The sequence below is a fragment of the Ambystoma mexicanum genome, chromosome 3q, assembly GCF_040938575.1.
Source record: "Ambystoma mexicanum isolate Mex_15411 chromosome 3q, UKY_AmexF1_1, whole genome shotgun sequence".
Classification (NCBI taxonomy): Eukaryota; Metazoa; Chordata; class Amphibia; order Caudata; family Ambystomatidae; genus Ambystoma; species Ambystoma mexicanum.
The window spans coordinates 152,083,247-152,098,086 of record NC_090926.1 but is presented as its reverse complement, the minus strand read 5'-3'; the positions used below and the strand labels follow the sequence as shown (position 1 = coordinate 152,098,086).

The following is a 14,840-nucleotide window of genomic DNA, read 5'->3' as shown; positions in this document are numbered from 1 at the left end:
GCCTGGGGGGGTGGGCGAGAAGCTGGGGCCATTTCCACTTTCTCGGGCCCGGGTCAGGGGCGCACGCTACTGCTGAGTGTTCATTAGCGCACCTCCTGGTGGCCTCCAATAGTTAGACTTTTAATTGATCATTGGCGCCGGTCCTTGTGTATTATTCCCTTGCTTAAAGGCATCTTGCTCATAATCAACCTTCTTGACACGTGCTCACCATGGACATTCATTAATGAGTTTGTGTGAATTTTCAAAACGTTGACGCCCTTTTTCTGTTTTAGTATTGCCAGCAATGGGCTTTGAAAAGGTGGTTCAAAAAAGTCTAAAAAACTCTTCAGTGCAAAAAATTGCTCTGCCCTCTATCGGAGTGGCGATCTCACCACCCATTCCTGTGTTTTTTAATTTGATTTTATTTAAAGTTTTTTTTAGGCTTTTCATGTTCAAGTCCGTATCGAATCCCCTGAAACTCTAGTATCGTTATCGTACAGTATTTGTGGCTTGGTTGTTACTATGCACAGATTTCCAGAAAAGCTTTCCATGTGTTGTTGAACGCCCCATGTCGGTCCTGAAATCTTTCCAATTCTGACAGATCAAACATTTCCTGCATCGAGGTATCTTTTTGAAAGGGAGGTTTTCTTCTGAGGGGACTCCTATTTGCCACCATCAAATCTTTTTTTAACCTACTATTTCAGGTGATGGTTTACTTCATAAGTGTTTGGATAGAATACTAAATGATATCAATATTCTTTTCAGAGTTATTTCAGTTTTTGTAGTTGTAAGTAACCTCTCTTTCAGATTTTCTTGCACAAGTCTTTGGTTTCTCTCACTCAATTAAGTTATGCAAAAGACCAGGCAGAGCATGGCCATATCGCCTGCCTTTCCGTCTATACCTAGTGATATTCAGTGCATATTTTTGATCATCGATTACGTTCTTAAAGGTGAAGTTCACTCAAAAATGTTATTGTCTCAAAAGATGGGCCATAATAAAAAATATATATAAAACATATTTTTAAAGAAAGTTCCTATGTAAAATTTGTGAAAATGAGGCTCCAAGTAAAAAATTGACAGCACTAGGAGGCATCCATTTTGTGAAATGAAAGACCCTCCTGCGCTTGTGTTAAGCTCTGCTCACGCAGCAATAGTGAAGCAAAAGCCCCCTACTGGGAGATTTTGCTTATTACAGCCGGAGAGCAGAGCATACTATCAGACTCCTTCCTGCCCTGTGCTGCCGGTGAGTGCTTCTTTTTTTTCCTGCTTTCCCAGACTCCCCTGAGCTGGGGGAGCCGGGAAACTTAAAGCTGAAGTGCCAGCAATTATAAATACCACGTTGTTGTATTTGATTGCCGTGGCTTTGAGCCCGGGAGACCTAAAAAGAAATTACCAACAATTATAAATACAACAACGTTTATGATTGCTGTGGCTTTCTTTTTAAGTCTCCCTGGCTCCCCCGGCTCGGGGAGCCAGGGAGACTTAAAGCAAAAGTGCCAGCAATTATAAATGCAACATTTTTGTATTAATGATGTTTCCCTGGGCTTGGAGAGTACAGAAAAAGTCAAGGCAATTACTGTGGCAGTCTCCTCTATTCATGTTAAGCTCTGCCCTCTGGCAGCAGTAAGCAAAAGCTCCCACTTGATTATTGCCGCTGCAGCAGAACTTAACATGAAAACAGGAGGCTGCTTAATTTCACAAAATTGATGCCCCCATGGCAAAATTTAGAGCCCCATTTCCCGAAAATGTTACTAGGCTTAACAGTGTAAGCAACAGCTACATCTGGAGAAAGAAGAATGTTGGGATGTACGTAAAGCGGCCCAGCCAGGCTAAAGGTTTCAGATCGAGAAACATTTATTAGCGCTACATATTGTGGGAGTAGACAGAGGATGACACAGCAGAAGGCGCGTGCATTGCTTTTAGTTAGGTTTGACACATATTAGCTGCTTACATATAGCAACACGGAAAGAAAAACAAATGTACTATTGTTGCGGTTGCAGAGGTTCTAAATAGGGCGGTATTATAGGCCCCGCGTTTTAGTTGATATATTTCAGAATGGCAGTGAGGTGCGAAAAGAGTTGAAGAAGCAGAAAGATGGAGTCAGGACAGGTACCGTGGTAGAAGCTAGATCAGCGTGTTAAACTGACAGAAGTATCACCATATTGGAAGCTAAGGCTTGGTACACGTTGCATAGAATAGAATGCAGTCCTTGATGTGGAGCTGTGGCTCTGTGTAGTTCAGATCCAAAAACAAATCCCCTTTCCAGTTCCCCAGGAGAGATACTGAGGACAGAGGGACCCACAGTGGACAGATAAATGCGAATTGTATCCCGCTGCAGAGCCTGAATAGGGTGGGAATGGAATGTGAGCTGGTAGGGATGCGCCCTTTGAAGGACACATTAATGAGAACGGGGCATAAGGTTTTGTGATGCCTATGGGCAAGATGAAGATTTAGAGCACTACTGCCCACCCCAATGAGTAGTCATCCTATATGAATTACAACTAGACATGCAACCAAAAGCAAATAAATCCCTGAAATTCAGACTCAAGAACGGTGCCCTGATCCTGTCATTACCCCTGGTGTTGTAAGTAGATCACGGAGGAGCCGTGTCTGGATCGTTCCGTGATTTGGGATAGGAGGAGCAGAGGTGATGCCAATAAATGAAGTACAAGGTCTGGAGTGCAGCTTGTGTGCGCCGTGGTGTCTGGGTTGATGAGAAGGCCTGTTGTTTTAGCAAACCAGAGTTGGCCTCGCCAGTTTACTTTGATCGCATCTGGAACGGAGGGGTGCACATCACATGAGGGTCTTAATTTATGAATGTGTCAAAGGGAAGCCCCAATCACATACCTGTATTTGCAAGTGACAATGTAGAGGACCATGTGTTGGGGGAATGGGTTTAGATTAGATGTGACTAATCGGTCCAGGGACTATGGGGGGGGGATTAGCATATTTCCTAGGTGGTAGCCAATGAGGGTGGGGGAATTAGGTATTATCTATTATTATGTTAGCATTGTTAATTATGGCTTATCAGCCTATAAAACATGTAACCCTTTGAAGAATAAGGGAGCTTCGTATCAGTTTGGTTCTGCGTGACCGCCTGAGACCTTTTTGCATTTAATAAACCTTGTTTTCCTTTGCAAAGAGGTGAAGTCTTTATTTGACTTTTTTTTATTATTGTTCCTTTGGGGGTTTTGGGTTCCTTTCCTTTCAAGAGGTAATGGCACCCTACGTACAAATCTAATTTGCACATGACATTAAAACCATAGCTTTTGATCCATTATATATGTTCATTATGCTTTATAAGTTAATGCCACAGAAGTATGTTTGTATAGCACCTGGTGGCCTGAGTGGTAAAACATAGCTCATGGTAGAAGTTAGTGACAAGCTGAATGGGCTAGAAGCAGGGGCTAAAAAGCTACCATCTCCCAGCACTTTCGACCATTGCTCTGATTGAAGGGGTAGTGATTACTTCTGCAATCTTCACAAGCAGGCACCTTCAACACAGGCTGAACATGATGTGGTCTAAAGAAAGTGGTGGAAGAAGGATACGTGTAGGGAGCAGAATTTTATTTGAACATTGCACTTTATTCACCAGCAGTACTAAACCGGTAATGTAGGCCCTTAATTAGATGATATACATTAAATGTACATGACGTTTGTCTAATTAAACTGCCCAAACCAAAGGTACTTCTCAATTGCTACTGCATAAGAAAAATCACGGTGGGGTTTGGGGGTCTCGTAACTTCATTATTACCCGATCTGTGGGCCTAGTGCCTGTTCTTTTTGCCCTTCAAGTCCTGAATGTGCAAATTTGAAAATAAAGGCTAATCAGCACTTGTAAAATAAGCATGTGAGTCATGCCGGGGAAGCAATCCCACCTCCAAGTGATGTAGGCATCTTTTAGTGGGCTTTCCTTATCATGCAGTATCTGAGGCTGCACTTTGCATTTGATGGCAGACCCAATGAAACTATACCTTAGGTTAATTGTGATATTATTGAAGCATTTGAGGCTGCAGTTGGCTTATTCGTTCCACCTGCAAGCCTATCTACGCCTTGGTTCATTACCAATAGTATCAATACATTTTTGGGGCATTTCCGGGCTGCATATGGAAGGTGGTTTGCCAGTCTAGGTGGACATTTGGAAACCTCTTTGATGGTAGGAATACAGAGAACTTGACTGTCAGATGGGGATCTGCATAATATTTCAGAGTTTAAAGTTTGAGTGATAAGTGTGCATACGAGCAGAAATCAAGGAAGCAACTCATTGAAGGGTATGTGTGTCAGCAGAGTGCAATATTGGGAAATATGTCTGTTGGGGTACAGAGTGGTAGAGGCTGAATTTTGTTGTACTTGAAAATATATATCTGCCTCCTCCATCTGACATTTGTCTTCCCTCTCTAGCCCCGTGAAGCCTGAGAAGATGGATTGGTCAGAGCATTACCCTGAGTTTTTAAAACCTCGTCCCACAGATTTACATCATGATGATGCAATGGACAGAGGGGAACAGAAGAGATTGGAAGTGCAAGTGGAGTTTGCTGACATTGGCTGTGGTTATGGGGGCTTGCTAGGTAAAACTGGAAGACCTGCCACCATTTTCTCAGTTTGTATTTTTAGAACTCCAGTATTTAGTAATTTTGCTAAATTATTGATTTTTTTCTGTGATTATTGCGATTAGATGCATGCATGTGTTTTGAACTGTTTGATATTTTTGTGCTCTCTGTGTGATATACCAAAGTGTGAATGGTCTAGTTGTTCTAAAGGCATGCTTTTGATTAATACTGGTTCTTTCTGTTTGTCATCTCCAAGCATGCATATTAGAAATGTAACAGTGAATTGTATCCCGAGGCGGAGTACAGCTTCTTTCCTTTCAGTTTCTTAAACTTTACACCACTGTTTGCGGCAAGTCATACACATCCCAGTGTTTTTTCAATATTTAGGAAGCTTCGGCGTGAACAGTACAGAACTATATCCAGTGTTTTAAAACATTTGGTAGTTGATTATGTTGTACTAGTCCTAGATCTACTTCATGGGTTCTGTTGGATGCGCTGCATGTGTCTCTATGTGCAGTCATTTTAGGGTAAATAATTTTGTATTGGTGTGTTCCTCTTCAAGCCCAACAGTATGTTACTACTACATGGAGCAAGGCATACATTAGTTTACAAAAATTGATTAGCAGAGTTGGCCAATTAACATTTTCTTAATTAGCAAACGAGCACATTTGATTAGCAATGTTGTACTAATAGTTTTAATGTGACCAGAAGTTATTTGTGCCCAAGACATAAAATGAGCAACAATACATCATTTTTGTGCATCACTGAGAACTAAGACATTAGTAAGATGCGTTAGCCCTGCAAATTGTTTCAAATTCTGCTTGACCTGCAAGCCAAGTAACTTAGTTTACATACTAAACCTAAGAGAAATGCACTCGACACATGGCAACGGATGAAAACACTTTCAGTAAAATGGTGCCTGTCACCACAAATCTCATTTGTTTGGCCCACTGTTGCCACCCAGATGCCAACCATGCCTTGAAACATTTATTTGACATTTACTGCAATCAAAGTAAATGTTAAATACATGTTTCAAACATCCCTTGCAAATGGTACTTGCCCTAAAAAATAAAAAATACCCAAGTATGCCAGTGGACAAGTAGAGTTTGCAAGCCTTATATGAGTGTCTCTAAAATGTGCAAGGTTAGCTGCATGAATGGACACAAATAAATAGATACGATACAAAGGCACTGAAAACAGTTTGGCTAGCTCTCTCCCACAGGTGCAAATATATAATACAACCATAATCATAGAGCAAAGTGTGCTCTGGAGGCTAACTACAATGTATTGTGTTGCTGTAGATTTACAAACTGGATGGACCTATTAATCACTACTTTGCATAAACATCTAGTTAGCTTTGTGTACTCCTTATGTCAGAGGAAAGACGGCAAGAGACTAACAGTGTGGATGGCGCAGCAAGCAGAGAACTGGGTAAAACTAGGTGGAATATTGTAGTCTGCAGCCATCTCGCTTTTAGGGTAGCTGGTATAAAGCAACAGGGATATAAGATAGAATGTCAAGGAGTATGGGAGCAGCACCAGTTGTACAGATGTATGCAACCAGAAGGTCACAGAACTAGGTCTGCCATCAAAAGCATTTGGCTGTGTGATCATGTACATTTTCAAAACTGTTCACATATCAATATGATGCATCTTCCCCAACAAAATTAAATCTAGGTGACACTGGGATTTGAATACACTAACCTTAACTTTACTGAAACACATGGAGACAATGCAGTGTTTTACAGTAGCAACACTGTAATCTTGCATTAGGTAACAACTTAAATTTTAAGGAATGGAATGAGTGTTTTTTTTTAAAAAAAAAAAGAAGTTTAACACACAGGAGCTCATACTCTAAGGAGCGGTAATGCCTTCTTTTCATGCCACGGCTCATTTGTATGGCGAGTGGAATGCAACTTAAGTTTACACTGCCTCCCTTCCTCTCAACCATTCAAATGCTTCAGCATTTTCACCGGCATTTATTTTCAGGCTGGCGCAAATGTTGAAGCTCCCTATGGGGGTCTGCATGCTTTATGCATGAGCATAAAGCAGGCGGACCCGGCAGGGATCCATTGTACATGCTGCCTGGCATGCCGCATGGCAGGCAGCGTGTACAAATGCAATCAAATCATCCCCGAAATGCAAGCGTGTCTGGGAGGGTTTCATTGTATTGTGAGCGCTACTTGCCATGCATTCACACGTGCACGCCACCTTTTGCCACCTGCTGTGCAATTGACAAAAATGTGGCAGCTAGAAGCCGTTTTCCTTGAGTGCAAACATAACAGCTCGCTACTGCCAAATTACACTTTAATAACATTATCTCCATACTGGTCTTTGCCAAACAGGATATAGTTGGCTTAATAAAAGTATTATCCCGATTACTTCTGGTTTGCAGTTATTTGGGGGGGGGGAGAAATCTTGCCCAGCATTCCAACACAGACAGGCCTTTTGCACTTAAGAGTGGACAAGATGATTACGGCTGAACTCTCTCCATTAGCCCCTTTGAACTGCAGTGAACAGAAAAATGATGGTGAAGAGACCCTTGAGGGCAGGAGAGGAATGCAGGTGAGCTGTGATTTCATTGAATATGGTAATTTAAATAGCTTTCTCTGCTACACAACTGTCAATTTAATTAGCAAACCGAGAGAATTGTATAGCAAATTGCTATGCGACGCTGCTTATTTTATGCCTTGTGGAGTATTTGTGGACTGTTCATGTGTTAGATGAATATAAAACCATTCACAATGAAAGGAGCCCTTTTGTTCTCCAGCTTCAGGGTTATGTTCTTCTCTGTATATTTGCTGTTGTCATGTATTCATCCCTTTTTTGTTTGTGATTGTTAATGCTAATTTATTTTGCAGCCCCCTCCCTTATACTTGTTCATTTCTCCTGCCCGTGCCGTCCTTCCTGTTGCTTGCTGTGGTATTTCCGCCTACATGTTTGCTTCAGTCTTCCTCCTTGGTTGTTTTAATTCTCCACCTTGATGGTCATAGTCGCTGACTTTTTCTTGTAGAGCCAACAAAAAAGAGATGGCTCAAAACCAACAGCAGCAAAGAGAAAACTCCCTGCCTGGGCCTGAATATGTGAATGCAACTCTCCAGTATTCAGTGCTGCCACAAGAAGAGAACCAGCGGGAGAGAGCTGGCTGACAAGAAATACTGCAGGTGCGGGAGACGCCACACATTGCTCTCAAGCGTCGGCTGCAATGCACCACAACCGGTGGTTCCTTCCCTGGACTGCCGGGTACTTTACAATGTGTTAGATATTGTAGCTGCCATGTGGGCACCCAGAACCAACCACCGCCCCTAAGAATAACATGGACACTGAATGCTTCAGCCCGCCATCATGGTGCTGCAACGGGCCTGGGTGGAGAAAAGGGGTGGGGCTTATCCCACTTTTTAATCAATGGCAGGAAAGTGGGGAACATACAAGGAAGGGCTATAAGCAGGAAGTTGTGGGTTGTTCGGTGGGGTCAGAGGAGGTGTAAGTGGCAGACCAGCAGGAGAATGGAAGGAGCAGTGGAGTGTGGAGACGTTTACTGGCGTTGAGGTATTGTTTAGTGGGAGCAAGTGGTATTGCAGTGTGAGTGTGTGTGATTGTGTGATCGTGGACAGTTAAGATTGTGTAAGGAGTGACTGTGAAGTGTATGCAACTGAGTGTGACTGAGTAGGAGGTGGCCGGAGTAAGAGTAGTGTGGAGATGGGAGTAGGAGTAAGAAGTAAACATTGAAGGGTGGAGGCGGACATTGGAGGGATAGCAGAGAAAAGGGAAGAGAATAGCGGTGGGAGGAGTTGGAGGAGGAGGGTAGCGAGAGGGAAAGGAGAATGTGAGCTTGGCAGATGACAGATAGAATGAAGCTGCAGGGTTAGAATCAAGCTGCAGGGTGTCTGCAAGGCACAGCCCCTACCCCTGTAGAACACAAACCACTTGATAGAGTAGAGCCAGTTCTCCCTGACGGAGTCTAGTTAGAAAAGGCACCATGCCTTTTAGGCCTTCTCATTCAGTGCAAGTCAAAGATTCAAGGGGTTAACGGTATACTAACCTTGGGATACGGATGCCTATGCTTGGGAGGAGGTGCTTTGCAAGATGAGTGAACAGGACAGCCATAGAGCCCATAGCCACATTAAAACTTTGAACTATCTTTGAGGCTTGGAGTAAATTGTGTGCCATCTGTGACAATGCCCGCACATGGACCCCGTGCTTCCTTTGCCTAGAGACCCAATCTACTCCCTGATGACGCCCCAATGAGGCTGAAACCTTTCTAGGGTTTCTTGTGCCCTCATGCAGAAGGGATCATGTGTCTTAGCGATTCGGGCTGGACCCCCACTTTTAGGATGGGACCAGGCCTGATTTGCATATGGTCTTTCCGTTTCTTTAAGGGCTTATAAGCAGGAAAATAATGTCCCAGAATATTGACCATAGCAAATCAGTGCTTATGGATTCATTCAGAACCCTCCAGTAATTGCAAAAGTGATTTTTCACTGCTCTGTCATGGGGTGACAGTGCCTTCTCCCCGCCCCCACCACTCACATGAAGTGACTGTGCTTCCTTATCCTACTTCTGTACAGTGGCCCTCATTACGACCCTGGCGGATTTTTTCCGCCATCGGCGGACTTTTCCGCCATGGCGCAAAGTCCCTTTACGCCATGGCGGATGGCGGACTTACCGCCCCATTCCGAGGTCGGCGGGGCGGTAAGTCCCCATTGACCCATTTACCCTTCCCCATTCCCATTTCGGCCCCATAGGGCTCAATGGGAGTGGGGAAGGTGTTAATTACGCCACCGTACACTACGGTGGCGTAATTAACACCGAGGTCCCATAGCGCCATGGATTTTTACGCCCGCAAAAAGCGGGCGGAAAAATGACCATGGCGCTCTGGGAACTCGTAGTTGGCGGTAAGGGGTCGGCGCAGCTAACGCTGGCGCAAACCCCTTACCGCCAGGGTCCTAATGAGGCCCAGTGTGTTTATTGTGCTCATTCATCCCCCTCCACGTTGGTCATTATATTTCCCTCCTTGTTCTTATTTTCCTCCTGGTGCCACTCGTTTTGATGTTTCTGAGGCAAGAACACACTCCTAGTGCAGTGACTGCTTATCATTGTGTGTTAGTGACTGCGCTGTGATTCAACTATTGGTTTGATATGTATTAATTAAGCTTGACATGATTCAACTACTGTCTTGATGATATTTATGAATTAAGTTCTACAACTTGCAAATAAGATGAGCATCTGGATTGACATTTAGAATTATCCATTGATTGGACATCTAAAATGGTATACTAAAATTAATAGTTATTTTCACTAGGCTAGAAACATCTTCTGGTTAACAGGGGTCGAAATTTAAGAAAAGATGAGCAGGAGCTAAAAGCTGCTCCTGGGTATTCAGAAATAATCAGTGGCTTGTACATAGCGTTCTGCAAATCTAACAACTTCCACATAAGATGAAAACATATCATTTTGCCCATTATTTATGACCCTGTGTGCTGTAGATGTCATATAGATGTGTTCTAATGTTTATTTATAGCTTGTCCCAAATGCAAAGAGATCAAATCACATAGGTGTGTTTGTTCTGCGTCAGTTGGCCCGAGGAGCTAAAAGTAGCTCCCATAAACTGTTGGCTTCAAGTTAACCAGGCTCATCTTGACTACAAGCAGGAGCTAAATAGCTCCCAGGTCCCCTCGGTTTCGAACCCTGTTATACTGTGACTATGCCCCTTCATCTTGTGATTTGTACCACCCTTTCCTTTTTTTATGACTGTGTCTTCCATTATTATTGTTGATGTGACCCTTTTTTCTGACTTCACCCTGGTTTCTGATTCCTCTCCCCCTGTTTTCTGACTACCTCCCCACTGTCCTCCTGTATTCTGACTTCTGCCCTGCCCCATTTCTTTGACCCCCCCACCAACTGTTTTCTCCTATCCAGCTTTCTGACTCCCACTCCTGTTTTCTGACTCCCCTCTCACCCCCGTTTTCCCCCTGTGATGCTGGAAATGCATTGGAAGGACAGGGCCTCCTTGTCTTATACCTCACTAAACTGCTTATCTTCTGCACAGGAGTTCAGCCTGGACTCATGGCAGTGCAGCTCTCCATTTTGTTCTTGGTGAACAGTACCCTTGGGCACTCATGAGTAGGCATACAACCCTGTACCCCTAGGGTATGTTTTTGGGCACATGTGTGTTTCCCACAGAGCAGGGTTTGAGCTGGTGGCAGCTACACACTGATGTGACAGTGGCTCTAGGTAACCTCAATTTTTGGAATACCCAGGCACTGCAAAGGGATTTAATGGATTCCTGTACAAAGGCAAGACGTCCACTGGTGGTCTCTTGATTTCCTTTGCCTTACCCCCTTGTTTCCCAATATCACGAGAAGCCCTGGCTCTGTTCCCTTACACTGAATGGTTATTTGGTGAAAATACCATATATGGCTGTGGGGCTGCCTCCTGCCAGACTGTCTGGAGCCTTCCCAGGTGCTGCTTGTTATGGGTACACCCTTGGGGTCGAGCCTACCTGAATGGAGCAAATCGCCCATATGCATTCTGTGTTGTGGATGCCTGGTTTTGTTTGTGTGATAAACTGCATGAGCCAGCCCTTACTAAAACTGGAATGAATGCAGTGTGGTGCACTGAAAGGATGGGATTAACCCCAAATCCACATCATGTGTTGTAGGTGTCTGGTTTCTGGTGAATAGCCTGAATGCCTGTGAGCCTGATTTCGGGTGCTGCCTGCCTGAATTCACTTGTGTGTGATTGGCTGGCTCAGCCTGGCTCAGCCTGAATGAATGGGGAGTGTTTAGTATAACAGAGGGCTGTTGGGGGGGGGTGGTTCACACACTCACTTCCTTGTCGCTGAAACAAGAAACCTGAAGCATAAGCTGCAGTCATTTTAAGCTTGTATCCTGGAATCCAGCTGGAGGAAGAAGTCTGCAGAGGCAAACTCTTCCTAAATTACGAGGGAACATCGTGCCACTTCACCCAAAGTGTCCTGGAAGCCAGTCCTGTATGCCTGCCGTCTAGTGAAGGGATCTTCGTGAGTCCATAAGAGGTGTGTCTGAACATCTTGAAGCCAAGAAGTTCATCTGTGTCACCAAGGGTCCAGAGGAGTGTTCGTGACCATTGGAAGCCAAGTTGCTGAGTATCGCCCAGAAAAGTGGGTTCTCTGGCATAGTGCTGCTTGACATCCAGAGCTGTGAAAGTTCACGATCATTGAAGAATCCTTCAAGGGGCATCTGTGTCACGACATATGTTCACTTGTCCATGCCGGAGAAGGTCCAGGGTCGCTGCCTGCAGTGGAGTGTCCACCGGTGGGTTTCCTGCCACCAAAAACTGAAGAAGACGCCCCGAGTGTCCAGACTTGGTGAGGGTCCCCAGTCCAGTCCAGTGGTCGTGTCCAGGTTGCCAGAAGGCATCCTGAGGTCTGTGTTGCAACTGCAGCACTGAAAAACCGAAGGTCAGTAAACCACGAAATTCAAATTTATGGCACCTGCTTCTGCTACTGCACCTGTCACCACCGAAAGTCATCCAAGGTCTTATCAACTTCAGCCCAGCCATGTTGTTGTCCACAGCAAATGTCACCTTCTTGGGACATCCACACCGGAGGAACGACCCTTCAACGGAGACCACCGCGAAGACCAGACGTGCTACCTGTCCGACATTGCTTGGTTCCCTTCTTCTAGACACCAGCATCCCAGTGACTCCTTCTTCAACAAATGGTGTTATTTATATATGTATATATTTACTTGAACCTTATTTTTATATAAAACGGCTGAGGTAGCAAATTACAGTGTGTGGACATTCCTTTGCGAGGGCTTGGGGAATAGCTGTACCTAAGAACCAGCCTGCATCACCTCCTAAGAGTCTCAGCCTTGGTTGTTCATCCGTTGCTACCATTAGAGAACATTGGCTTGGGTACTCTGTGCCTATAGCCCAACTGTATAGGGGGCAGAAATACAGATGTCTCCTCCAGTCTTTACACCCTCCCCCTTTTTTCGGACCCCCCCCTCTCCTTTTTTTTGACTCCCCCAACCCATTTTCCGACTCTCCCCCCCCCCCAACCCGGTACTATGTTCAGACCTCCCCCATCCTGTGTTCAGACTACCCCCCTGTCCTGGTTCATACACCGCTGTCCTGTGTTCTAACCTCCCCCCAACCCCTGCGCCCTGTGTTCAGACTCCCACATCCTGTGTCTGACTTATCCGTTTCCTGACAACCAGTTTGTTTTACTCCTCCTACTCCTTTCTAAACTCGCAGTTTTTGCCCCACCTCTATTTTTTTTGTGCTCCTCTCTACCCTGTTTTCAAATTCTGCAGTTTTTATCCACCCTCTTTTGATGCCCCCCTGTATAAATACCCCCCCATTTGGAGTCTCGTGCCCCCACGCCCTGTTTTCTGACTCTTCTGCTGTTTTCTTTGCACGCCATGTTTTGTGGCACATCCCCTACTTTGTAACACCCTCCTTCCCCGGTTTTATGACTCTCCTGCTCTGTGTGACTGTTCCCCCATCTCTTGCCATGACTATACCCCTCACTGTATGTTGGTAGCGTTCCTTCCCCTTGCGTTTTATGACTTTTTCTCCCACCTTGTTTTATGAGTTGGCTCAGTCCTCGTTTTGTTACTTTTGTCTCACCCCTGGTTGTGGGACTCTTCTCCCCCTCCTATTTTGTTACTCTTCCCTCCCTGTTTTGTGACTTTCCCTCATCCACATCGCACCCCTAACTTTGTGGCACAGCCCCTGCTTTGTAACTCTAGCCCCCTGTTTTGTGACTCTCCTGCTCTGTGTGGCTGTTCACCAACTCTTGCCGTGGCTGCACCCCTCACTGTATGTTGGTAGTGTTCCCACAAAATCCAATTTTGCACCACATGGGCCACTCAGCCTGGACCAAAGGCACGTAGGCAGGTTACCAAAAAAGTCCAGGTGACTTTTTATTCAAATTCTTTTTAGAAGCCTTATAATTTAGCTAAACTGGCCCTCCATCCGCTGCTAAATATCCCTCATGTGGTGACTGACCCTAGTGGGAGCTGGTGTACTGCCTATTTAGGCTTAGTTGACCGAAAGAGGAAACTAGCCCTGAGTTATTCCAGACTGCAATCTCAAAGAAGTGCAACAAATAGCGTGTGGAAAACAAGTACCATATTACACTAAAATCCAGAAGTACCTGAACAAGGAGCATGGGAGTGAGTACAATTCCATTTGAATGCCCCCTACTCATCTGTTCACTTGTGAGACTTTAAAAACAAAATATTTATTAATTCTCCACCCTTGCTACGATCGGGCCGACAACTTGGGCTGCAGGGCCACCGCCCCCCCTCCGTTCCAGCCCTTGAAACGGGGGATTACCGCCATATTAATCCCTATGAACCCATCTCTTCTGTGGGCCCCTCCACATTGATAGTGTTTGTGACCCTCCAATTGGTACTTTGTGTGATTTCCCCCACTCCCTCCCACCATTCCCATGGCGTGTTTGTGCCATCCTCCACTCATTAGAGGTGTCTGTAACTACCCCAGGTTCCTATGTTCCTTTCTTCATTATTCACTTTTTAGTCGTTTAAGCCTTTGTGCTAAATTCTCTTTCTCTTCCCTTATCTTTGGGGTCTCTTACCTTCTGTCTTTTTGTGTGCATTTCTCCTTGTAAGTCCTCTCCCCGATAACCGCTTTCAGTGCTTTGTGTGACCCCCTCACCCCCATGCCCTGGTGCACTTTGTTTCACCACTCTGTTGTGACCTTGCCCCTCTTTGTTGTGACTGTAACCCCCACTTGTGCAGTGACTCAACTCCCCTATTTCTGTATGGTGAGTTTATTCCCTGTTGTCATTTTAGTGGTGCTCCTTTATTTTTTATTCTTTTGCCCATAGGACACCTCCAACCCCCAATCCACTGTGCTTCATCTGCACCCCCTCCACCATATTGGTGTGTGCCACTTTTTGTGGCGACTGTGCCCCCGATTGTGCTGTACCTGTATATGCGCACGCCCCATGGTGATGCCCACTCACTTTTTGTTCTGACTGTACCCCCACCTGTATTCTGATTTTGTCCCTCCTCAGGCTGTGACTGTACACTCTCATGTGGTTGCTGGGAACCCCTTCCATTGGTTACTGTATCTCCCAACCACCTCTACAGTATCTGTGCCCCTGTGTTGGGCTTTGGGTTGGGATTGTGTCAGCCCCTCATTGGCTCTGCCATAATTGGTCTTATGGTGTGCAAGCAAATTGCTGTTATAGTTTGGCGCTAAAGCGCCACTTATGAGCAAAAAGTAGTTTTGACTCGTAGATGGAGAATTTGCACCACAATTCGTGTGGGCTCCTTGACGCCCCTTTAGTGCCACC

At 45.1% G+C, this 14,840-nt stretch overlaps 1 protein-coding gene across 1 annotated transcript in view; it reads left to right on the top strand.

Moving 5' to 3' along the window:
* Positions 1-14,840, top strand: part of METTL1 (methyltransferase 1, tRNA methylguanosine) — a 416,530-nt gene that overhangs the window by 64,269 nt on the left and 337,421 nt on the right. The window contains exon 2 of the mRNA XM_069653356.1: positions 4,381-4,547. Within this exon, the coding sequence (XP_069509457.1) occupies positions 4,381-4,547 (167 nt within the window). The remainder of the gene's footprint in view (positions 1-4,380; positions 4,548-14,840) is intronic.